The sequence below is a fragment of the Lonchura striata genome, chromosome 2, assembly GCF_046129695.1.
Source record: "Lonchura striata isolate bLonStr1 chromosome 2, bLonStr1.mat, whole genome shotgun sequence".
Classification (NCBI taxonomy): domain Eukaryota; kingdom Metazoa; phylum Chordata; class Aves; order Passeriformes; family Estrildidae; genus Lonchura; species Lonchura striata.
In genome coordinates, this window is record NC_134604.1 from 100,395,141 (window position 1) to 100,421,222 (window position 26,082).

The 26,082-nt window shown below is 42.9% G+C and overlaps 1 protein-coding gene across 1 annotated transcript; it reads left to right on the forward strand.

Annotated features, from left to right (window-relative positions):
* The first annotated feature begins 4,949 nt into the window (after positions 1-4,949).
* GRPR (gastrin releasing peptide receptor) lies at positions 4,950-25,721 on the forward strand. The gene is made up of 3 exons (XM_021532349.2): positions 4,950-5,703; positions 22,448-22,799; positions 25,288-25,721. The coding sequence occupies exons 1-3, from the start codon at positions 5,285-5,287 to the stop codon at positions 25,678-25,680; spliced, it is 1,164 nt and encodes a 387-aa protein (XP_021388024.1). The 5' UTR covers positions 4,950-5,284; the 3' UTR covers positions 25,681-25,721.
* The last annotated feature ends 361 nt before the right edge of the window (positions 25,722-26,082 follow it).

Below are 26,082 nucleotides of genomic sequence, written 5' to 3' on the forward strand. Positions count from 1 at the left end.
ATTCTCAAGTCCCTTTTCATCCTTCATTTACAAGGTACAGGCTGGTTCCTTGCTCTTGCTGGCCCACCATGCAGCCTTTACTTTCTTACTTACTGCATTTTCAGATGCTGTTATGGCTGTGTTACTCTTTTGGCAGAAGATTCCTGTAAACATAGAGCTGCATGTGGCTCCTTCAAACACTTCTTTCTCCATGAGCACACATCCAGTGTGTTAGGCAGTTCAGACATCCCTTCCAGCTGTGTCAGTTTTTGATGACTGTGTATCATGATGAAATGCTGAGACTAAGTAAGGGACTTGTGAAGCTGAAAACACACTGAAGGAGTTGCCTAATTTAGAATGAGAAAGCTATTTTCAAAGGCACAGTGGGAGCACTTCACATTGTATGACCTGCATCTTCATTTGCACTGTGGGCTGTGCGTCAGCAAGGCTGCAGGATGGAGGAAACTTGACAGTGCTTCATTTCCATTTTTACATATGCAATAATCCAGCACATCATACCTACTCAAGGGATTTTTATGCTTTGAATTATATTCAGTTCCTTCCCCAGCCCCTCTGACCTCCAGTCATGCAGGTATGAGTAAATATCTTTGCTCAAGAAAATAAAAAGTTTATGTAATTTACTCTCTGTAATGCCCTGATATAAATCTGAACCCTGGAATGAAATGGGTTAGAAAATCACCTTTTTGTGAACTGTTTCTGTTAACTTTGGTGACTGAAACAGAGTGGTGAACACAGAGCACTATTTGGGCACGTAGGGGTGACAGCAATAAAAATGAAGAATTTGCTTGAAGAGATTATAGGCAGGATGCCTTACACTGCTTTGTTCCCTCTGGGAGATGAAGAGTTTGCAGGAGAATACTTAGTAAATCAGCGGATGTTGTGCTTCACAAGCTCAGCAGTGAGTAATCCCTGGTTCACTGGTTCCTAGCCCCAGTAATTCAGTTATCAGGAAACAGCAAAACTCTGAGCACAGAGACTCCTCTCCTGACTCTTGACCCTGGATGCAAGTTTATCCATCTTCTCTGAGCTGGGAAGAGGTCGATATGAAGGAAAGTCACACAAGCAACCATGACACCCCTGGCAAAGAGCCATGCTCCAAGAAGATGATTTGCCATTGCCCCCATGTTCCCTGCATGTTGGAGGTGCCTGGTGTGGGGGATGCTGCATGGGCTGCCCACCCTGGTGCATCAGCTTGCTCCTGCTCTCCAGGATGATGGCTGGGCCAGCCTCAGGGTCTGCTGGTGGCTGCACCAACATTCTCTGGCTCCCATCACCAGATCATCTCCCATGGAACCTCACAGAATCCCCCTGTTGCATTAGATTTTCCAAAGTGGTCCATTTAGATTTGTAGAACACATGATCAGTGTCTTACAAAGGACCTCGGCACACTGGCTGTTAGGGCTCTGAAAATCTGCCTGGAGATGTGATTTTGGCATCTGCAGCTCTCCAAGCACCTTTGAAAAGTGGGTCTTGTGTACTTTTCTCAATGTAGATTGCAGTTGTTTGAAACTCTGGCTCCACTTCCAGGTGGCAAGCTCATGACTAATGTAGGAGCCTAAATTTCATTACCTTTCATGTGGGTTTAAGTGCTTTTGAAAAATTTGCCCATCAAACATGTACAAATCTCCCCCAATGTGCAGAGTTAAGAAAGTTTTCTCTTTGCAGCTGTCATTTGGAGGTTGGACAAAGGCTGAGAGATTAAAAAAAGCATCTACTGAAAGGATGTGTGGAATCTCCCATTGTCCAACCAAAAACCATTACAATGCAGGACCAGGCTCAGGAGCCCTGCATTATTCTATTCACAATTCTGCCAACAGCTTGTTGAGTAACTTTGTGCCAGTCACTTTGTTGTTTTTTTGTTGTTGTTGTTGTTGTTGTTTTGTTTTGTTTTGTTTCTGATTTTTTTTTTTTCTTTTTAACAATGCATTCAGGTTACTCCAGTGGTGAAACAGGGGTATTGATGCTTACTGTCCTTTAGAGAGAGCTTGGGATCTTGAAAGGAACACAGAGGTGGTATGCTCATACCAATGTCCAGACATTTTTCGTGCTCAGGGAAGGTAAACAGTAGAGCGAAATTATTAAAAAGGTACACCATTCATTATAAACAAAACCCTCGCAAATGTAATTTATGACAAGGCAGAAACATGTCTGGGAAACATCCTCAGCATTTTTAAGTTACTTCTGAGGAACATCTGCAGGCCAGGCAACAGTGAATAAAACCTGCGTACTTCATCTTCCCTGAAACAGTGTATTTATATTTGACATAAATAATGAATATTTTTTTACAATCTGAACTGTTTCAAGCATTATAGGATCTGGTTTAGTTTGGTTTAAAGTTTGGTGGATTTTTTTTTCTTTTTTTTTTTTTTAATCTTTACAGTTTCTCATTCTCTGTGGTCAGAAGACTTTGTCCTAAATATGAAGCCTGGATTTGTCAAAAGCAAAAATGAGAAAGCTGTAAGTTTACACTTGAAGTGCTTCTTGGAATAACAATCAGCCTTGCAAAGATAAAGGTGAAGTGCATCCTCCCAGAGGTCATGAGAGCCCTTTCCTTCACTGATGGAGACATGAGGGATATGGTGATATGCCCCATCTCAAAAGAGTGTTCAGCATCAGTGTCAGCCACCAGATCAGCAGGATTTCCAGCATTGCTTCTCATTTCTTCCTTTGCTCACCTCACATAGTTTGCCATGTAAGGGGAAGAGAGGTTTCAGTGTAGAAGAGTTCAAATGGTTAAGAGGGATGACTTAGTGGTCCTGTTAGAGGATTTTTGTCAAACTGACCACTTTGTTTTCCATCTGAAAAATAAAGGCTTGTGGTGGGAGCTAGAGATGTTATATCTCTGAGTGGTGGGTTTACAAATCCCAGTGTCAACAAGTCATTTGAATGGGAAAAGAGACAAGAAGTCCTCACCTCCTACTCAGGATGGATCACTGCCAATTACTGACCAGGCTGCTGGGCACAGGGGTCCATCAGGGTTACACCAAGTGGCTGCTCCCACTTCCAGAAGTGTCCTCTCCCCTTGATCCCAATGCTCCAAAGGCAAAATGTGGGGGGAGGGAGGGGGGAGGTGTGCACCCCTTCGTCATGCAGCCCCTATCACCAGGCTCCCAGGTATGCTGGGGGATATTCTGGGAGATGTGTCCTACCATGGTGTGTGGCAGGGCTGCTTCAGTAGCTCCACAGTTCCTCTCTGTGCCTTTGGCTCTGCTGTGCCAAACACGGCATTGCCTCCAAATGGCATCCACCCAACCTGGCAGCCCCGCCCAGAGCTGGCCCTGACCCGCAGAAGTGCCCGTGTGCCCCGATCAGAATGTGTGCACAGTTGCTCTGCGTCCTCTGCTTTTAACCGTGGTAGCCTCCAGCCTTTTCTTAAAAGTAGGCTTCTCTCTGAAAAGAATACTAGAAAATTTGGCTTATCCTGTGCACTCTCAAGCTATCAGCACAGCATTGTCATGTGTGTTTGGCTTGAAAAATATATGTAAGTAGCCCTACTTAAAGTTAAGGGTACACATAAGTCCTTTGTTGACTTAGAATGGACAGCAGAAAAACAGCTGAAAACACTGACCCAGGTCACGAGAATGAAGCAGAAAAACAGCTATTGAAACCTCCTGCTTCAAATCCCACCATGGGACACCACTTTCAAACCCCTGGAGATTTTCCAGAATGTGTCCTGAAATGCTTCTTTTATGCAGTAACCAGTGATCACACTTTAATGCCTGCTTTGAATCTCCTCCCCTCTCACTTCCAAGTAACTCTAGCAGTTGGTGAAACATTCTTTTGCCTGCAAAAATGAGCAGTTTTGAGAGAAAATGTAAAGTACAGCTTTATTTAATTCTGCAGGCTGGTTTCCAAATTAACTATGTATCTCAGCAATCCAGAAAGTCGTTGTGTACATTCATAAATGGTCTGTTATAAAGCAATAAGCCATCAGTGATAGTTATATCTTCATTCAATTTTAAAAAGGAGTATTTTAGACTGTTATAAGCCAAGAAAATTTCTTTCTGTTGCATCTCAACATGCATTATCTATGGAAATTATTGCATAGAATGGTGAACTTTGTCTCTCAGCATTGTTGCTTCCAAATTAAAAAAATGGCATAAAAGTGTGCAGAGTTAAGGTTTGCCTGTATAACTTCAGGCTCACAGTGCTAACATTCATTTGCCTACCTTAACGACAATGTTGGGTTTTATCTTAATTGTCTGTATTAATTTCACTTGCCTAGGCAGGAGAGGAGAAGATGAATTTGGCTTTATATCATCATTCTCTTTCATTGGAATAATCGAATACCAGAGTATAATGAAAATAGGTGTGCTTTTAGTTGAGAAAGTGGGATGGCTTTTCTAAGCACATTGTTTGCAGTATGAAATTACCTGCATTTGGTTTTGTTTGGTTGGTTGATTTATGTGGGTTTGACTCTTTGGTTTTGGTGGGTTTGTTGGGGGCGGGAGGCGGAGGGGCGGGGGTGGGATTTGGTGAGTTATTTTTGAGGGAGGGGAGATTTGGGGTTGGATTTTTTGAGGGGGGAGGGAGTGGGTGGCGAGCCGATGACGCACGTCGGGAGCCCTAGGTGAGCAGATGTGTATTTTGTCACCTAAAGAGTTAAGGGCGGCGGGGCCCCGCGCTGCCCGGAGCATCCAGCAGGCGGCCGGCGCTGCTCCGGCGCTCCCGGCGCTCCCGGCAGCCGCGCACACCGTGGGAAGCAGCGCAAGGATTGACGTCCGGAACATCCTGCCTATGGGATCCGAGCCGCCAGCCGGGCCCCGCTTTCCCCCCGCGCTTTAAATCCGGCTGGCCATGGCAGGCACCGAAAGCGGGAGACACTGGCGGTGCAGCGTGGCAGCAACTCCCGAAAGTTCTCGCTTTCTCTAACTCCCCGCTTTCGGACTCGGGGCTGCCGGGCAGAGCCGAAGCTGGGAGTTTAACGAGCCCCGTTTGCGAAAATGCCTGCCACTTGCTGGTCTTTGAATTTGATAATTGGCCTTCCAAAGCTGAGGAATACTTAACAGCAAGAGAAGTCAAGGAGGAAAATGCAAGTTTCACAATTCAAACAATGCTAAAACATGTTCTCCTTTCACCTTATGGAAACAGGACTGTGGAGCAAGCTGCAGGTGCTTTTTGGTTGGGTTATTCACAAGATGTGTCACAAAGTAATATGACTTTTAAACTCTTCTGACTGTTTAAAGCCAGCAAGGAGCAGCAAAATTAAAGCAAGAAATTAATTTAAGGAATTTGAGGACTTTCAAAGAAGAAAGCTGTTTTCCGAGAAGAGTAAAACAGGACGATGGCATCTGGAGAGTGCCTTCTGCTAGACCTAGAAACAGATAACTTCATTTTCTATAATATCTCTGTCAACCAGAGTGCAAACTTTTCACTCCTGGGGGAAGACTGGTTTTACCCAGCGTTCCTCTATGCCATCCCCACTATCTATGGGATCATCATTCTGATAGGCCTTATTGGCAATATCACTTTGATTAAGATATTCTGTACTGTGAAATCCATGAGAAATGTCCCTAATTTGTTCATTTCCAGTTTGGCTCTGGGAGACCTGCTGCTTTTAGTGACTTGTGTGCCTGTGGATGCCAGCAGGTACCTTGCTGATGAGTGGCTGTTTGGCAGAACTGGATGCAAACTTATCCCCTTCATACAGCTCACCTCTGTAGGGGTGTCAGTCTTTACTCTCACTGCTCTCTCAGCTGACAGGTAAGCTTGGCTGCTGTTACCTTGAAAAGAAGCCTGCATAATATGACTCCATAAAATGCACAATTATTAATTTGTATTTTCAGGTATAATGTTTATTTTTATTGTGATGAGGGAAGAAGAACCACCTCAGGTGATTTCTGATGAATATTAGCATACAACTTGGGGAGGATGCAGACTGAACACAGAATACTTTTTCTAAACTAAATGTTTGTGCAATTTAGCTAATAGTCTACATTAATTCAAAGAGGGAGAAGAGCAGATCAAGCTAAAGACCGAGAGAGAAAATGCCATTAATGAAGCTCTGCTAAAAGATAGCATGTTCATATTTGCCAATAAGATAATTGATCCATGCTTCATGAAGTGTGAAGGCACTGGAGCAGCAATTTAAGGTGCAATGAGAATCAATTTTTTCTAGTGGCTTGCTTCCTTAAAGTTAATAATATGTGAGACAATATTTAATAAAATATTTTTCAAATATTCAAATTAGCTTGCCTGAAGCCAGGAATCGCACTTGCTATAGCCAGTGTATTTCCCTTGGTTAAACAGTTTGCCCCTTATCTAGTCAAAACTGATCCGTGTTTTTAGTTCAGAAACTTCATTTTCCAATAATGTTTAGTAAAAAATAATGTGTAGTAAATACGCTAGTTTATTTTATGAATACTTCCAAAAGAGATTAAGGAACACATAATCACCATGCTGAAGTGGCACAGAAGTACTGAGTGAAAAATTATTTCAGTTTTGTTGTGATCAAAAAAGACATGGGGATTGTATTCTTGCTCACAAATAAGTGAAACTACGTTTGCTTTGGGTAGTCTCTTGCATGCAACTGTCTCTTGCTAAGCTGCTTAAAAACATCAGATTACTTTTGTGCAGATTTCAATGTACTTCACACACATATTTCAATATACTTTTTGCAGTCTCAACAAAAGCAGTAACTCCTCAGTGTTACAGAGACAGAATGGTCAATATGTTTGTCCTCTCCTCTGTGTTGGGATATATAAAAATAGCACTGTCTGTCCCAGTAGCAGATTACAAACAGGCCTATGTATGGATAAAAGTCTTAAAGCAATATGCTTTAAAGTTCTGTAAAGGTAGGAAAACTGCACTAGTGGAAGACCACATGCACTTTTGCTCCTGAGTTTGATGTGGTGCTTTATGTAGTGTCTGGAGCCCCTCTGATCACTCTGCAGAAAATGTTGGGAAAACAATAAGTATCTCTCCAGGAAAATACATCTTCCGAAAGCTTTAATGTAAGTTGTTTTAAGGGGTGTAAGTAAAAGAAAAATGCATTGTAAAGAAGATTATGTTAGAGATATTTATTGCTATCTGATCACATGCTACATAAAGTAAACATTGTAAATGCTTTTACTGAGCAGCACATCAATAGCACTTTTTGCCTGAAGTGTTAGAACAGAACAGAAAACAGCAGCTGTGCCAAGCTTGGGGGTTTGTGTCTTCAAGTTCTGAACTTCAGCTTTATCAGGAACCTGTTAACCATCATGCTGCACTGATGATCAAATGTTTCCATTTCCAAGGGATCATTTTACCCTCTTCTAATGCATCTGTGGTCCACTGCTGAAGGAGATAATAATGAAACTTGTAACTTTGTTAGGTCTGTGAATCTAATATGCTGTGCATTTGTAACACAAGTGTCCCTTATCTGTTAAGTTTGCAGAAGTTCTATTTCCATAAATTATCTGCAGTGTTGGGCTGAATTTGTTACAAAATAATACAATATAATGCAATAATAATAGTCTACATTTTGTCAGCTCACAGTCTAGTTCCTTAAAGCTGTCACCCTGAACTCCAGACCCCAGTATTAATCATGTCAGAATCATTAGGGAAATAACCTTAAAACATAAAGGGAAAACTTACAAAATGTGAGTTGAATGTGAACCAGCATGGTGATGCTAGCTGGGGGCTGTGGAGGGTCTGGAAGCCCAACACCTGCAGGTGAGATGCTGAGCCTGACATGTAGGGGTGGTTTCATAGACACCCACTTCTGATGACAGACATGACACTGCATGAAGCGAAACAGAAAAAAGGGGTGTGGTGGTGAGATGATTAATGTTCAGTGAGATGAATCCTACCTGAGATGCACACATGAGGTGTATGAATGTCCTTGTTCTCACTAATCAAAGCCATAGGCCATGTAAAAAAAAAAGTCTCCTAAACCTCCTGCTCTGAATAGCATAACATGGCACTATCTCCAAGGAAAGGGAGACCTGTCAGTGTACTACAGACCTTTTGTCTATAATTCATCATTTGCAAAAAATTATCATAAAACCCTCTTGGTTTCAGTATCCTTACATTGACAAAAGCAAATGGAAACAACTGCTGGCATTACTGAACATACCATGGTGATGCCTAGAGAGACATCACAGGGAACAGAAGTCTGATGTGTAAAGAAAAGCATTGGAGTGTGATATTGAGGGTCATTTCTAGAGACATGACCATTGAAACACAAGGTGAAAGGCAGTGGGTAGGTGTGATGGGCAGATAGAGTATGTGAGACTGTGAGACACTTATGCTACATTACAACAATGGCACAGATCGTCCTGGGTGTGTCGGATCACCTTCTGAAAACAAGGAGCCCAGTTTTAGTAGGTTTTTGCACATCATCAGTGCATGAGTATATGCCTTCCTGAGGTATACTTGCATTATTTCCATTTCCACTTTGCCCTGTGTTAGGAATCTCTCATCTGCCAGTGCCTGCAAACGCCAGCCTCCAGCACAAGCACCTAAAGCTGCTCAGTGGTTTGACCCAGCAGAATGAGGGGTTGTCCAGAGGATTGACTGTTCACTTGCACATTTCTCAAGGAGAAAGAGAGGGACAAACTGCTGACCTCAGCTTTTCCTGAGTGGGAGCCTCCCAGCCTGCAAGTGCACTGTGCATGTTTGGACACAGCTGGACATGCCTGCACAGGTTTGAGCAGCAAGGGACAGCCAGAGGGTCCCTGGGTGCTTAGGATGAGTCTGTGTACAATCATGAGATTTCCTTCAGATTTCATTGTTATTTCAGAAATATGTGAGAAAGGGCAAAAAAGAGTTAACAATATTATAAATGTATTCCTCTGGGACCTCTCCACTGTCTGCACAGTGCTTGCATCTGTCTGGCTGCGTGAGCAGGAGCAGTGGGAGCTGTCGGGAGACACCTGTTTTCCTGCAAGTGTGCCACACTTTCAGAGCAGGCAGGAGAGGGTTACGGCATGTGCTGTGCCTCCAGCCACCTTCCATGAGTGATAAGGCGCCAGTGCTGAGTATACAAGAGCGAGGAAACAAGCAGCCCATGTGTGTGCATGATGTTTGTGTGTTTTAGAAACACTGTAAATGAGGTTGGTAGGGGAAGGACAACTGTCTGCCCTGCTGCTCTGCACTGTCGAGACAGTGGTTTCTTCAGCTACTGCACAGCTTATCCCAGAAAAAATGGGAATTTGGGTTCTGCCCTCCTCCTTCTCCACCTCCTCCTCAGTGCAAGGATAAGCGGTACAGAGGCACCCGTGAGAGCAGCGACACCTGAGCTTCTAGCCCGGCAAGAAAAGCCAAGGCTGTCCCAGCAAGGGACAGGAAATTAAGGAAAATCTTTGCACAGCAAGAGGAAAAACAACTATTTAATTGCCCATGTAATGGGAGATGTCTTTATTTAATTTGCTTTCTCCCGTGACTGACAGGGTATTACATTTGCATTTGAATTAAGCAGGCTGTCAAGCATTGATCATAGTTCCTCACTGTTAGGCTGAGATGGTTAAAGATCGAAATTTCCTGGTGCTCATGCAGTGAAACCTTCCTGAAGCAATGCTGTTTTTACAAGCACACAGCAGAGTAATGTAAAATGTAATTGGAGTTTACAAGCAGCATCTTTACTTTAAGCACCATGGATTACATGGATTCCAGTACTGGAAAGCTGCAGCATGCTTGCCAGCCGGAGCTGCCTGCAGCCCTGTGGTGGGAGTGACAGCATAGTGAGATATGTGGAGTGACATTACATGGGAGATTAGGTGGCTTACGGTGGTAAAACCAGCTGCAGACAGCAGGGTTGCAGTCATGTGGGACACCTGAAATGAAAATATTGGCTTTGGAAATGTTGACCTTAGTGCCATGGGTGCAGCAATGGATGCAGGAATGCTGCAGGGCTCCCAGCTTTGCTGGGTCCCTTGTGTTTGCTCCACAAACACAAATTTTGATGTTCCTCTGAACTCATATGATGGCTTGTTTATCTAAGAAATAAAACTTCCAAACAACCTTCCTAAAAAAAGCAGCAGTGCAAGGAAAGAAACAAATCCAGAATTTCTACAAACACTTTTAAACCTGCAGAAGTCTTTGTTTAGAGGTCTCATCTCTTCTGTGATTTAGATGTCTCCAGACCCTACTATTAATATTGCCTACATTACTACAGGAGGTGTAATATCTATGTGCCAGTTCATTTATTTTACTTTACAATCACTGGTTTATATCTCCACTAGAGGACTAAGGGAAGCATGCCACTGTAATAAAATGCTATGAAAAGTCAACCCAGATTTCCCTGAGTTGATATACATAATGACACTTTTTAAAAAAATACCATCAGTTGTAAAGTGACAAGTCTGTAATAGTTAAGATATATTCTGGGCATTCTAGTCACAGGGAAGAAAACTGGAGGGACTTTGGGGCCCAGCTCAAAGCCTTCCCTCACACTGAAGCACCAGCAGCTCCATTTCCACCCTTTCCACTGACACAGTGTCTGTGCTTCTGCCCTTCATGTGCTGATGGATGCAGGGTGATATATACCTATCTTCTTCAACTGATGTACAAGAGTCTTAGATTCTGGTTGCTGGACACTGTGTCAGTATAATATAAACACTCTTTACACCCCTAGTTTTAGCTCTCATTTCCTCAGCCCCTGTATCCATTTGCACCAAGAGCAACTGATAAACAGCACAAACTTTCTTAATATCTTCATTAACCAGAGCAGATGGCCAAAACACAATAGATGCACTTCTATAACCTGGAAGATTAAAGTTCCCATTTATAGCGGTGGGACTGGTACGGAAATCTGAGTTTAGAGTCAGTGCTAATGTGCTGGAGACTGTCAATATTTAAGCAATCCAAAGGAAGAAAAGTCAGATTACCTATTGTTTACATTTCAGTAAAACCTGAAACCCCCAATCAGTTGTCATGGTCTCATATACGAGGTGCTGTACACACTGTTATTAAGGAGAGCAACCGGCTGCAGACAATTTGCAAACTATGCGTCCCAGCAGTGGGCTGGGATTTCACCATCACTCAAGCAAGGAGATGAGCTTATGGTGGACCCATCAGTTCATGTCTTACTATTTGATGTTCAGATGTGGACAAGAGCCTGGCTGAGAAGAGTAGGAGATAGCTGAGCTGAAAAAATAGAAGCAGGCACAACCACGCTGTGAAGCATCCAGTAACTCCTTTGCTCAGAGACGACCCTTACAATAACCTGTTTTCCTTTATTTTGGAAAAAGACTTCACCACAGTTCCTATGGAGTCCCCTCACCTTGTTTTTCAGCAGTTTAACACCCAGGTGCTCACTTCACCCTGTACAATCTAGGACACCATGGGCCATGATCTCCTGGCCATAGTAGGCTCTGCAAATCCCCTACACAGTGTCTGCTGCATAGGATCTCAGGCAGAGCAAGGGCTTTCAAAATCCCTGTGCCATGGGGCAGAAAACAGGGAGAGTCCATGGGTCTTTCACAGCACTGAGGCACCTGAAGTTATCCCAGCCACAGGCCAAGTGCTCTGCTGTAGAGAAAAGCAGAAAGCTGGAGATGCCTTGCAGAAACTCCCCTCCTATGCCAGGCTAGTGATCAGTTTAATTGGATTGCAGAAAACTCTGGAGCATCAAAGGGAGAAGCATTGTCACAGCTCTGCCCATCCTGTCCTCACTCGCCCTCTGTCCACAGTCAGTCTCTGCATTCTCTAGGAAGGCAGGACAGAAAACAGTATCATGACATCCTGAGAGAAAAAAATGTTTCTTCACACCTTCAGGCAACCCTGAAGCATGAGATTGAGACATGAATGTTCAAATGTCCCGGGAGAACCAGAGTTGTGGATGCAGGAGTAGGAGATGCCACATTAGCCATCAACTCAGCAGTAGTTCTTGCCCACACCTCTGCACAGAGGCTACTGAGTATCTCACAGGATTTGGATTAAAACAAATCTTTCCAGTGAGATGAGGCTGCTTTCTGAATATTCAGACTAAAGGTGCATAAATCACTCTGCCACCTCTCGTGTGTCTGCCACTCTGTTACCCTCTCCTCTTAGAACTCAGGTCATGTTTCAAATTGAAATTTGTCTGACCTCTAACCACTGCATAATAACCTAACTCACAGCAAACCTGAAAGGCTGAGAGAGTTGGGGTTATTCAGTCTGGAGAAGAGAAGGTTCTGGGGATATCTTATAGCAGCCTTTCAATGCTTATGGGTTTATGAGAAAGACAGAGAGGAACTTTTTACCAAGGCCTGTAATGGATGAGGGGCAATTGGTTTTAAACTGAAAGACAGTGGTTTAAGTTAGACATAAGGAAGAAATATTTTATTGTAAGGACTGTAAGGCACTGGAGGGAGCTTGCCCAGAGAAATGATGGATACCCCACTTCTCGAAGTGTTCAAGGCCAGCTTGGATGGGTCCTTGAGCAGCCTGACTTAATTAAAGATGTCCTTGTTTATTGCAGGGTGTGTGTGGGGGGGGGTTGGTCTTGTTTATCCTTTAAAGGCCCCCTCCTAACCAAGCTATTCTATGGCTCTATGATGAGGGCAGTCAAGGATAGCAATCGATTGTTCAGCCCCTACATGCTGCTGAAGGTTCATATTGTGGTGATGATCTCTTATGACACCTGTGTTTACTGAAACCATGGAAAGGACTTAAGGATCATATAACTGGCTCAGCTTTATATTGAATTACACTAAAGCCATGACACCATGAGAATCCCACAAGAGATCTCATTTTGTCACATGCAGAAGAGTCTCTCTAGTGTCTTCTTTTATCTCTTTCCTTAACAGAGCATCAATTTTTTTGCATCTCCAGCTCATTTGGCTACTGTATTTACTGTTTTACACATAACTGAGTTAAAATGGTTTATTTTAGACTATGGCCATTTACTCCAATGACTCTACAACATTCTCAGTCTGGTTAGCCACTGTGTCATCTGCAAACTTTTCCAGAAAAGGTTTTATAGCCTGCTCAAGGCAGGTGATATGCACAATAAATAACACTGAGGCTGGAGAAAGTTCCAAGGACCCAGGCTACGAATGGTTCCACACACTGCTTTTTACCACCATGCTTGATGCACTGCTAGGGAAGCATGGGGCTCAGGGTCTCTACCTAGAATCCCCCCTTCTGAGACCAGGAGTCCTAATTTTAACCCTTTCCTGTGGGAGTGGGACAGGGATTGATGCATAGGAGAGAGGGGACCACATGTACCCTGATTCACACATGTGCACATCTACATGCACGGTCACCCATGCCAACGTGCCCATGAAAGCTGCAGCTCCTCTGTACAGCATCATGGCCCACACCCTATTTACATCCTCTATTATGTTGTGACAAGATAAAACAATGCTGACATCTGCTATGTGTTAAATTAAGACAGACATATCAATTATCACCTGTTAGTAGGATTAACCTATCTCTTACTCCCCCTCTGCAACTGGCCATGGGCAGCACAAATATTTGCACTTTTCTTGGTCACGCCATCCAGCTTTTCTGAACATCACATCTTTGAAGATAGTTCTCCACTTCTGAGGAAATTCACCATTTTTTCAAGATTTTTTAAAAAATTAGCACCAGTTGTTCCTCAGCTGGTTCCTTTAATACTCCTAGGTGTAAATTATTCAGGCCTGCTGGTGTGAAATTAGTTTGTGTTAGCAGATGTTGGCTCACAGATTCTTTAATAGAGCTCACAAGGTTTCTACTACATCTGTAGTACTGCACACATAGTATAGAACCACACAGATCTCCTGCTCATTTGATCCTGAAGCTGACTATCAGGTTATTGCTTTTCACTTTGTCTCATCATTATTCATATCTTCACTATTTATGTGTATGCCTGACTTACTGATTTTTTTATTTCTGTTGTATTTAAAAATGCACATTTGTCTGTTGCAGAGTGACCTTTGGTAATTTATTGGCTCTTTCAGCTTCCCTTATCAGTCACCAACATTTTAAAACTCCAATACTTGCTGTCATTTACTTTTGCTTTTTTTCCCATCTGTTGCATATTGATTTTTGTAATTACTTATTTGAGATTTTATCATGACTCCTCCTTTTCTGTTATCCAGGGCAGCTTTTTGCTGTGCTTTTTTCATGGCAAGGAGGGAGACACCAGGGAGCAGGCTGGAAGTCAGCGACTAATATATAGTTAGTGATATCTCTTTAGATTGTGTTCTCAGTCAGTTGATTTGAAAACTGCTTTTAACTTCAGGAAACCTGCCTCTCTAAAGTTAACAGAATCATAGAATCATAGAATCATAGAATCATAGAATGGTTTGGGTTGGAAGAGACCTTAGTGGTCATCTACTTCCAACCCCTCAGAAGTTGGCAGGAACACCTTCCAGTACACCAGGTTGCCCAAAGCCTCATCCAACCTGGCATTGGTTCTAAATATATAAAGCTTTTTATTCTATTTCCACAAAATTAATATAAGCACACCACAGCTGCTATGCTTATGGAAGTGCTAATTTTTAGGTCAACGATAAGCTCTGCTTTCTCTGTCAAAACAAGGTACAATATTGATTTATTGTACAGGCAGGACTTTTTCTGTTGAGCAACTGCCATTTTTAGAATCTCTAATGAATTTCTTCTATAACTGGCTCTGTGGGATATCCAGCAGTTATGCCACCTGCTGAGGTTACTCAGTGATTCTGTCTTAAAGCACTAAAGGCGGTGCTTCCAGCAGAAATAATTCAGATTCTCTAGTGAAATGAGGAGTCCATGTCTGAGGCCGCAGCTTTAGTTGCCCTGGTCACAGTTCAATCCTCAGGCATGCAGATCTTCCACTCCCAGGCTGCTGACATCCCTGGAGACTTGGGCTGAGACAGCAAAGCCTTGGATGGGAGCACCCCTGGGCTTGCTCCTTCACGTGCCTGGTGGCCCCGTGCCAGCAGCGGCTCTCGCAGTGCCTCCAGGCAGTGTGGTGGCCACAGGGCAGCCCCACGGCACAGTGTGCTCTGGTGCCACATGGCTCGAGCAGGCACTGAGCACACAGAAATGTCTGCAGTGCCTAGCTGCTGCTGGGCAGCTGCGTGGGAGCTTGCCGGTTTTGAAATTAAAGGATGTTTCCAAAGCGTGTCCAGGGGGGCATCAGGCTCAGCATTGCCAGCCAGGCAAGGGAGGGGAGATTGTCCCTCTGTGCCCTGCACTGGGGTGGCCTCACCTCAGGTGCTGGTAGCAGTTCTGGGCACCACAATAAAGGAAAGATACTAAACTATTACAGAGCAAAGAAAGGAGGGCAACACAGATGGTGAAGGGTCTCAAAGGGAAGCCATATAAGGAGCTGCAAGGTCATTTGGTCTGTTCAACCCAGAGGAGACTGAGGGGAGATCTCAGTTACAACTTCCTCATGAGGGGAAGAGAAGGGGCAGATCCTGATCTCTTCTCTGTGGTGACCAGTGGCAGGACCCAAGGGAATGGCCTGACCTTGTGTCAGGAGAGGTTTAGGTTGGATATCAGGAAAAGATTTTTCCAGGCTGGGCACTGGAACAGGCTCCCCAGGGAAGCAGTCACAGCACTGAGTCTGACAGGGTTCAAAAAGCATGTGGACATTGCTCTCAGGCACAAGGTCTGACTCTTAGGGTGTCCTGTGCAGGGCCAGGAGTTGCATTCAATGACCCTTGTGAGTCCCTTTCAACTCAGCATATTCTGTGGTTCTGTAAATGGATGAGTCCCAGCCCTGCTTCAGACAGCAGGTCTCACATCTGTTTGCAAGGATCCATAAAGCTGGTACCACTGAAATCTTTAGCCTGGCATGAAGCTGAAGTCCTTCTGGGAATAACTACCCTGGGTGTAAAGGGGATTCTTCTGGTGTCCATGAAACTCATGCTATTTCCTGAAGTAACCTTTTAATCCATTGTTTTTCATATAGTATATTTCTGAAATATTTTAGGTTATTGATGGTTATGATTAGGAATAGCACATTCACTATCAAATTATTAGTGTTTAAGATCTCCTTCACCAGCATGTAGTACAGTTCAGTGGTCTCTAAAACATTTTGTCTCAATTCTGAATTTAGGCATTCCTAGACTGAGGTTCTTATTTTATTCCAGGATAACATAGCAGTATGCAGGTATACAGATTGAATTTTGAACATATGCTTCAAAAGTAAGAGCTGTGCCACTTTCATCAATGCCTCCCTTTTCTTTCTATTTAAATGTTAAATTAATAATAAGAGAATGTAGGCAGTACCTGCCAATGTATTTAAGATTTGCCCATTAGAGATGTCTTTGTGCCCATATGCAATTTACTAAAGATTTTAATAACAGATGTTCACTCAAGAATCATGCATAATAATGATAATCTTAACTAAGTATGCAGAAAGCACATAGACCCAGAATAGGTTGTCGGAGTGTGTTGATGGGTTAGACAGTCTAGCAATTTTGTGGATTTACTGAATTGTCTTCAGAGCTATAAATATTCATAACATCTATGGTGGAAACAATAAAGAAAGTTTGTGGCATTGCATTTGTCATAAATTTCTTGGTATATTTAATAAGATTCTTTTCTTGCTTTCCAGGTGGAGCTTCACACTCAACAGGGCTCCATCTTCTTTATTTATGTAGTTTTTCCATGGCATCAATTTTTCTCTGTTACCTGAGGCTCTTTTGCATGATAATTGAGCCAATCTTTCATATTATGTGGTCAAAACATTAATGTGATGTTTGTAGAATTCAATTGCAAAATCTTAATGAAAGAATTTTTGTTCAGTCTGTTCTCGGGCCAGGACCAGACCAATGTGCCATTAACCTCTCAAATGGGAAGAGATGACTGGGGATCAGAGCAACTGCAAATTGCACTTTTCTCACTGTATCAGTTACAAGTGGGAACTGAAGAAGTATGGGGGACATGCTGACTGAGAGGCAGTTCTTCCATCCTTACCACAGGAAGTCATGGCAATTTCAGGAGCTCATTTTCTAGAACTGGGAGGAACTCAGTGTTTTCACTTCTCAGCAATTTACATTACTGTTTCTGTAAGACAGCAGTCTGGTCCAGCCAATCCTTGCTTTTTTATTTAAGTCTGAGTTTCAAATTAGTTCAACTTCTCAAAACAGAGCACAGTTCAAAGAGATCCAGAACTTAGTAAGTGGATTTCTCACTTGCGAGAGAAAGAAAGTGGCAATATGTACATCTTTCCACCAGCCCGATGCAGTCTAAACATTGGGATCAGTAATGAAGCAAGGGTGGGCAAGGCTTCTGAAATCTTGTTTGAGCAGGTTCTAATACACTTGGGTTTTAAATCATTAAACAAATTCAGGAGTGGGGCACAGGACATTTTTTAATAAATGGTGTAGGGTATAGTAGCAGGTGATACTACTTGGAGGAGACTTTCCTTGACATTTAAGTACTCCTGCAAATTCATTTTGGAGGGGCACTGTCCCTTTTCTCTGGAGGAAGGATGGGCAGGCTTTTTTCTCCTCTTATATTTCTAGCAATTGTGATGTTAAGCTGTAGAAAGATGGGCATGCTTGGGAGGACTGAGATAGAAAAGGGCAGCACTCTGTGGCAGAGTCTTTTTCAGGCATTTTCTCTCCTTACACACCTGGGTCATCTACATTAATTTTCCTTGCTGTCATAAGGGAAGCGAGAAAGGCATTAATACAAAGCAGTCATGGAAGACAAGAGCAAGCTGAGGCTGCCTACAGCACCAGCTTCTCCACACAGTATAAAGTTACTTCCCTAAAGAAAATAAAAAAACAAACCAGAGACTTAGCCATATGGTGCTAAATTAATTTAAAATCCCAGGGAAACATCTGATTTTCCTCCCATGCTTTAGTTGTTTTCATTTAATTTTTTTGGCTGTTATAGCAGGCATAAGTAAGTGGATGAAGGTGACAGGAAAAAGCCATGAAGGAAGCACTGAAGCTGCAGTCTTTGTGGATCAGGTCCTTTCTTGCCCAGAGAGCAAAACTGCAGCCCTTCTATGCTTAGAAACATATAGGCAGTATGGCTTTGAAGGCAAAGCCTGTTTATGCTTCAGGTGACGTGTATTTTCTTGGCTCAGCTGAGGAGCACAAAGATGGATAAAATATTTTTGAACCAACAGAGAAACTACACCTAGGAAACACTGACATCCATTTGAGGCCATATTTTGGTTGGTATCTGTGGGCAATTTATCTGTAAGTGTCTTTTTCATGCTGCAGCTACTTCTGTGTTTATATTTGAAGCTGCAGCTTTGGGGCTAAGTGCATGGTATTAACCAATGTTTGCACACTCCAAGCTTTAGAGTACATTAGGTGATGCTATCATTAGTTACATTATTATTATTAACACGGACAATGACAGAGTTTTCCTGTTCCTCTGGCATACTAACCTCAGTGGGAAAAGTATTCACCACAGATGTGGGTATGCCACATTTTAGTGGTTCATGGTAATTTCAGTAGTTTCAGTTGTGAGAAACAATTACTCAATGAGCACAATAGAGATCCTAAGGGATGTGTAAAAGATGTTTTCAAGGATTCAGTGGAGATGCACATGCTCTGTGGATTCCTACCAATCCACAATGAATTTTTGGGATTAGGTTAAAAAATGATCAGGTGTTCTGGGTTGAAGCAACACAATCACCAGCTTTCTCTTGGGGGCTTGGATACTGCCCTGGAGAACAGGAACAGCACCAGAGTCACTGTGGCTGGTGTGGGGAGGATTTCCTTAGCAGGGGAATCCTCACAGTACCTCATGAATTCCACTTACATTAAGCACACTTAGCATAGCCCCATGAGTAATTTATTTTGAGGGCTTCTTTGAGTGAGATTTCAAGACAAGGAGCTGACTGGCATCCATCCTGGCTGGGAGGTCCTTGGCAGCTGCAGTGTACCTGGCAGGTTGCTGCTGCACCAGTGGGAACAGAGAGCTTCAAAGACTGAGCAGTAGTAATGTCAGCATCTCTTTCATATTTCCAATCAGATCAGCAGCCTAGTCATTCTCATGTGGCATGAGTGGCATGAGTTCTTGACTCATGTGTGTTTTTTTATTCAAATGAGTCTTCACAGGTATATTTTGGAGTTTTGGGCTTTGTTGCAGTGCATGAATCATACCTCTGGTTTTTAAACTTTTTAAAAAACTTCTTTAAAAACTGATAGGGAAAGGAGTTTAGCTGAAAAGAATATATATATTTCAAACAATTAATCAATAATTAGAGATTGAATGTGCAAGCAGCAGAGGTGATCAGTCCAGGTCCATGCCTAGCTCTGCTGCAGAGAGTTAAGCGTACAATGGGACTCACATTCTCCGAGGCCATGTTATGACCTGGGCTAAAAATTATGCATGAAAGCTCAGTTCCATGAGAGCCATGGCTCCTCTAAGGTGTATAGGTATATTCATCAATGTCTGCTTCAAAGTGGATTGAAATATTCACATGCTGGATGTTAAATATGGGAAAGCTGCGTGCCTCAGGCTAACTCATTGAAAAACAAATTGCAGAGGACAAAGCTGTGAAAACTTGAAATATTATTTGACATACAAACTGGAAATACACATACTGAAAATCAGAATGAGCTGCTACTCAAGTCCAGTCTACCTGGATGAAGTTATGGAGAAATGTCAAATAAATTGTAAACCCCAGGTTTGACCCTGCCAAGAAAGTAGAATGGAAAAGGAAAAGTGTGAAGGCATTTCTGAGCCCCACTTAGAAGCCAACCAGGAGGTGCAGCTTTTTCACACCCTGAACACCAGCAACAGGAAAATCCAGTGGTGTCCCAGCCCAAGCACCAGCCTGGAGGGCCAATTCCTCATGTATAGCATCCTCAGGAGCAGCCCCTGCTGCTGCTGTCCAGAGCCTGAGCTGGCATGGGAAAGCAGAGTGCTGAAACACAAACTGGAGAGACCCACTGACACATCAGCAAGACAGCTGGAAATGGGGATTCCTACCAGATCACTACTGATCAGACACACATCAATACTTGGAGACTAACAGACATTACTAGAGATTTCTGCTTGAATTAACCTACCATCAAGGAAGTCATGTAGATAGTCAGCAAAATAAATTTTATTTGATTGTCAGGCTATTAAGAAAGTACCTACCGTGGCTCTGCACCTAAGAACTTATATTTTCAAAATCTGTTTTCTAGTTTTGTTTCCTCTGTTTTAGCTTTCTGTTCTTTCACGCCCATCCTTTGGGTCTACACTGAACCCCTTGCAAGCAAAACCTCTCTCATATCTTCTCTTACATCGGCTGTAGGAGGCTTTAAAAATATTCTAAATGCTTAGTAGTCAGTGCCAGCTTCCTAGACATTTGTAATTATGTTCTGTCCAAATTAAATTGTTTGTATATGCCATCTCTGATTAAAATACACCAGTAACTTGAAATGGAGTAATTTTCTGGCTCTTCCAACTTTGTTAATGTTCATAAAAGTTAAACAGTTTCTCTATATTCTTTAACTTATACATGTTCCTGGAACATAATACTAGAAAATTTTCTCTCAGCTGTGTTTTGTAAGACAACCCCTGAAATAATCATGCTAACATGTCATGTTGATAAGCACACAGTAAACATCTGCAGAAAGACCTTTGAATCAACTAAATTTGCTAATACCTTGATATATTATTAATTTTCTTTTGCATTTCTCTTCTTTAAGATTTACTGAAAACTTTCAGCGAGCTAATGTTTCTGTCAATAATCTATATCTGGTCAATGAGACTATAAATGGAGCTATTTCAACACCACTCCTTTAGTAATCTGCCTAGCACTTCTGTTTTATGACTGCAATAGCCAGAGCATCATATTTGTTTAAGATCTGTGATGTTCTTCGCCTGACTTTATGATCTGGTGCTGGAAGATTGTGCTTTGTGGTATGACACCACTTAATCTACAATTTTCAGAGTGAAAGTTAAAGAGGTGTTAAGCAAGCCTTTAAAATACTATCTGGCCACTGCAGCTGGAAGAAAAAGGGGAGCTGCAGAGCTTGGAGAATAAGTGTTTAAACAGCAAACTACTGAGCATGATGTTTGTAGTACATGAAAGGAAAAGTCCTCTACACAAGATACCTGTATGAAGAAATACCTGCAAATGTCTAGATACAGTCATCATAAAAATAAGTATGCAACTATATATGTAGTTATGTATATATGATTGTACATACAAATAAATATTTGTATGTATTTAAAATCCATTCAAGATATGTAGATACCATGGAGGGAAAGCCGGGTGTGCTGAGCAGGATATTGCATAAAATCAGAAGCTGAATGCATGCTTTCCCTGCAAATAAAGCAATTACCCAGCTAAAACAGTTCAGGACTGATGGACTCCTCTGTCAAATGCTGAGCTTGAGGATAATGCAGGCTATAGCAGGTGGGGACTCAGGGGTGCCCATAGAGCCTGGTTGGTGCTGCTGCATGGGGGGCCCTGCTGTGTGCCCACGCTCGGGCACGGTGCTGTGCTCACTGCCTGCTCCCACCCCAGTGCCCACTGCAGCTGCCTGAAGGAGCCAGGATGCTGGAAGAAGCTTAGAGATGGACTCGAGGAGCTGATGGGATGTACCCTGCATGCCAAAGAGAGCTGGGACCCTCCAGGACCCAGGCACACACCGGTCCCCAGGGAAAAGCGACCAAGGGGAGCAAAGTGCACCATGGGCAGAGGGAGGCAGATCCTGGAAGAAATATCCAAGTTTGTAACTGCTAGAATATGACCCTCCATGCCAATTTGTGAAACCTGTAGATACCCCTTCCTAATTATCTTTTTTTTTCTTCTACTATGTTCTTTAAATGCATATGTGAATTGTGGCTTGCTTGGAGTTCAAATCCTGCCAGAGCAGGGCTCCAGCATATATTAAGCTCTGATGTTTTCCATTCCTCTCATTACACACACCAATTTCAAACAAATTTAATTATTTGATATTCTTGGATTCTAAAGTACAATTTTCTGAAAGGCTGAAATCATGAAAGACAAAATTTCAAATAAAAAAAATGTCTCTATGTATCTAGAATAGTAAGCAATAATGGTATTTTTTTTTCTGCAAGAGACTCAGTTAGCACTTCTGGCTACTTTACCTCAATGCATTGAGTTAGGGAAAACTCTTGCCAACTGCACCACCAAACAGCAATTAAGCAGGCAGCATGCTCTTTGTAGCTTGAGAAAAAATAAGGTTTGCAGGAGACTGCTATACTCACAGCCTGAAAAGTGTGTCAAAATCTCAGCCCAGTTTCATTCAACACTGTTCTGGGGTGTAAGCTGCTGTACACTTTGGAAGAGAAGCCTATGATTGCACTTCCTGTCTTAATGCTGTTTGGACACATATTAATGTCATTAATATTAATTAACATGTTAATGACAGGGAGCCCTGTGTTTTGTTGGGTCAATTACAAATTAAATGAACTCATAATCAATACACATGAAACTGAATGAACTGATGACAGGTGGCTCTGGTTTAAATTGAGAAATCTATTGAAAATATTGAAACAAAAAAATCCAGTCACAAGTAAAGAATTATTTTGTGGTTTTATTTCTGAATAGAAGGGAAAAACAGGAATACTATGTTTGAATGTTGAAGTAAATAAACTATATCCTTTTTTTGTTTGTTTTTTTTTTTAGGTATAAAGCTATAGTAAGGCCAATGGAGATCCAAGCATCACATGCACTGATGAAGATTTGTGTGAGAGCTGCTATAATCTGGATTGTATCCATGTTGCTTGCCATCCCTGAAGCAGTATTTTCAGATCTGCACCCTTTCCATGACAAAGGGACTAATAAAACCTTTATCAGCTGTGCTCCTTACCCTCATTCAGATGGGCTGCATCCCAAAATCCATTCAATGGCATCATTTCTTATATTTTATATTATTCCCCTGTCTGTAATTTCAGTGTATTATTACTTTATTGCTAAGAATTTGATCCGGAGTGCTTACAACATCCCCGTGGAAGGAAATGTGCATGTGAGAAAACAGGTAGAGATTTGACTCTCTTCAAAAATCCACATTCTCTATGAATCTGGGAGGAAAGAGGGAATACAGGGAAATTTACACTGTGACAGACGGTGTCTGTGGTACTGATTTTAATAGATTAGGTGGGGTAAAATAATTAAAATGGATGAAAGAAGCTATAATACAGGGCTAAACAGTTAAAGCATCTCCTCCTCTTTGTAATTTCAGAGACTTTGGTGGCATGGTTACCATGGCAAGCATAGCAGGAGACCATTGCCAAAGCCTGAGAAGGCATTGACTAGGATGCAGGCAAAGGGGCAGAGCAGACAGTGTTTGCAGATTGAAGCAAAGGGGTGGTATGGGAGAAAATCAAAACTTCACGAAGTTGCTTTGTCAGAGAGAGGACCTTGGATGAAGCCTTGTCTGTTTCTAAACAACCTATTTACCTTGACATATTTATCTTATTTGCCTTACCTCTTCTTTTTAACTGAGGTGTGCTTCAGCCTCAGCTAAACTAACACCAGCCATTCGTAGCTGAGCAATTGTCCACTCAATTGCACCCAGCTGACACCTCCACCTTAGACTGACCCAACAAAATCATCTTACACAGCCTTCAGGTGTTATGCTGAAGCAGTAAGGCTGGAAGGGCTCAGGTTTTGCCCATCAAATGATGTGCAATCCCTGAAATCCTTATCCTTTTTCCCTTCTGAATGTGCCTCAATCTTTTCCCCTGCAGGCCATTTCTCTGCTGATTCAATGGCTGTTTTGATTAGTGGCAATAAAGTGCAGTCCTTTCCCCTTTGGTTTTGGGGAGAAAGCTCTTAAAGAAAGCAAAAGGCCAGGCTGGTCTAGCACCCTCTGTCCATCATTCCCGTCCTGCAGTGCATTCAAGTGCTATACATCTCCATCTGAGATAACTGGTATCGATTTCTTTATTGCATTGCTTCCTTTCTTTATAGTGCAGATGTGGCCTCAATAGCCCTATATCAAATTAAGAATACATTTTAAAAGAATATATGGTTTAGCCAAGGAGAGCCCTTTTTCAAAGGATTTAATTTTCAGCCTGCTTGCTGGAGATGTTATCATCTGGTGCATGTCAGTCCTTCCTGAGCTCAATGGCTGATTTTTAGTCAGTGCCATTAAAGGGGCATGAAATAAAGTTCAAATGGGCTTGCCATGTCTCTCCTGCCTGCTTCCTGCTTGCAGCTGTCCTGAGAATAGATTAGCCTGTGTAAGATGCTCAGTTTCTGTTTTACCTGTGGAGCTTGGATGCAGAGTGAGGATGGGGCAGTGTCCTAGGAGCCTGGCCAGGCACTGTGGCAGGAGCAAGGGCAGCAGGGCTGAGGCTAGGAGCAGTTGCAGGCCATTCACATCTTACTTAAGTACAAGAAGTGGGATGCAGCTAATTCCCTAGGAGTGTCTGGGGAGCATTAGTGGGATTACCACAGAGGAGAACATTAGGGAGCCCTAAAATATCAGCAGTGTTACATTTTCCAATCCTTCAAATTCTGGCTGCATAACCTCTCCCAAGGAACAGTGCATTTTAGCAGGTTTTTCTGGGCAACTCTCTGTCCTCTCCTTTTGGGCAACCTCCTTCATGGCTTTTGCATTCATAAGGAAGAGAGATGTGTTTTTCAGTGGCTTTGTTATCTTAATGTACACCACTTATGGGCAAAAGACAAGGTATGGTTTACCTCAGCTCCCCTCAGTTGAGCAATACCTTTGGGTTGACTCCAGGCCTGTAGAAGTAAGTAAAAGGGAAGCATGGCTGGTCTGCATGAAGGTTAGACTTCGTGCTAGCTGGCTTTGTGAAAGCACCTTTCCCTGACAAAGCTCAGACTGTGTGAGAGGTGGTCATCCATCTATTCACCACCTGTAGCTCTCTCCTGGTGGCTCCAGTGCTTTCAGCTGAAGGGTTCACCTTGCTGCCACCTTGGTGTTCCTCCAAGTACAGAATATCCTTTCCCTGTTCCTCCATCTCCTCCAGACTCTGAGTGCTGGACTTGGTCGTAAAGGGCTGTGCAGCTGTTGACAGCACTTTTGTGTACATACACCACATGGCCCCATGGCAGAATGTCCTGCCCGTGAAATATCCCAGACTCCTACACAATAATTAATTATAATAATAGGAATAATAATAAGGTGATTTATTAAAATTACATATGATTGTATACATTATGTGTGGATAACTAATGCATATTGTCCACACTTTTCTTGCCAGAGCTGGGATTTTGCAAAGTGACAAGCCACTTGAATTTTATCTCTAAACAGAAAGGAAAAGAAAGACTACTTCTTATGTAATAAATTCTCAGAATTAATTGTTTATAAGGGAAGGGGGTTGAGGAGAGACAAGGAGAATTCTTGACTGTGTTCACCTGCAGTCCAGATTTCTCTGCTCTGGATGTACCACCTGCCATATGTTAGCTGGAAAGTTGCAGCACTGGCAAAAATAGTCAGCCCCTGGTCGGAGCTAGGAGCAGCAGCTCAGCTGTGTTTCTGTTCCTTCGTGCAGATTGAGTCCCGGAAGCGCCTGGCCAGGACCGTGCTGGTCTTCGTGTGCCTCTTCGCCTTCTGCTGGCTGCCCACTCACATCATCTACTTGTACCGGTCCTACCACTACTCCGAGGTGGACACCTCAGTGCTGCACTTCATCGCCAGCATCTGTGCTCGGATCCTGGCCTTCACTAACTCTTGTGTCAACCCCTTTGCTCTCTACTTGCTCAGCAAGAGCTTTCGGAAGCAGTTCAACAACCAGCTGCCGTGCTGCAGAGCTCGCCTCCTCATCCGCTCCCACAGCATGGCCAGGAGCACCACACGAATGACCTCCCTCAAGAGCACCAACCACTCCCTGGCCACCTTCAGCCTGATCAATGGCAACCACATCTGCCACGAAGGCTGTGTCTAAAGGGCGCGGCCAGGGACATGGGTTGTGAGCGTGGCTGCTGGACTTTGCTCCATGGGCATGGTGAGCGGCGCACACACGCATGCACACGTTCATGCAAGGAGCTGTGGTGTGTTCAGAGAGCTCAGAGGAGCTTGAAGCATCCAACATTTCATCTTTGGGCTGAGGCTGAAGCATCCAGCATTTCACCCTGGACTGAGTCATTGCCAGAGCATCAGATCATTGAGCACCAGCCCACAGGATCTCCCTGGGAAGTGCTGCTGTGCTTTCAATGAGAGCAAAACGAGCTTCTTAAGATCAAATCTTTTTTGGCTCTGCAGAATCTTCATCACTTCCTGCTCAATCCCAAACTTATGAGACTTGCAGCAGTGATAAAGACCATATCAGGTGCACACAATTTGTCAG

What these genes read in the sequence shown, in the direction of transcription:
- GRPR (XM_021532349.2), top strand. Translation starts at nt 5,285, where the DNA reads ATGGCATCTGGAGAGTGCCTTCTGCTAGACCTAGAAACAGATAACTTC. An exon ending in ACTGCTCTCTCAGCTGACAG is followed by an intron (nt 5,704 to 22,447) that starts GTAAGCTTGGCT and finishes TTTTTTTTTTAG; the next exon opens with GTATAAAGCTATAGTAAGGC. An exon ending in ATGTGCATGTGAGAAAACAG is followed by an intron (nt 22,800 to 25,287) that starts GTAGAGATTTGA and finishes TCCTTCGTGCAG; the next exon opens with ATTGAGTCCCGGAAGCGCCT.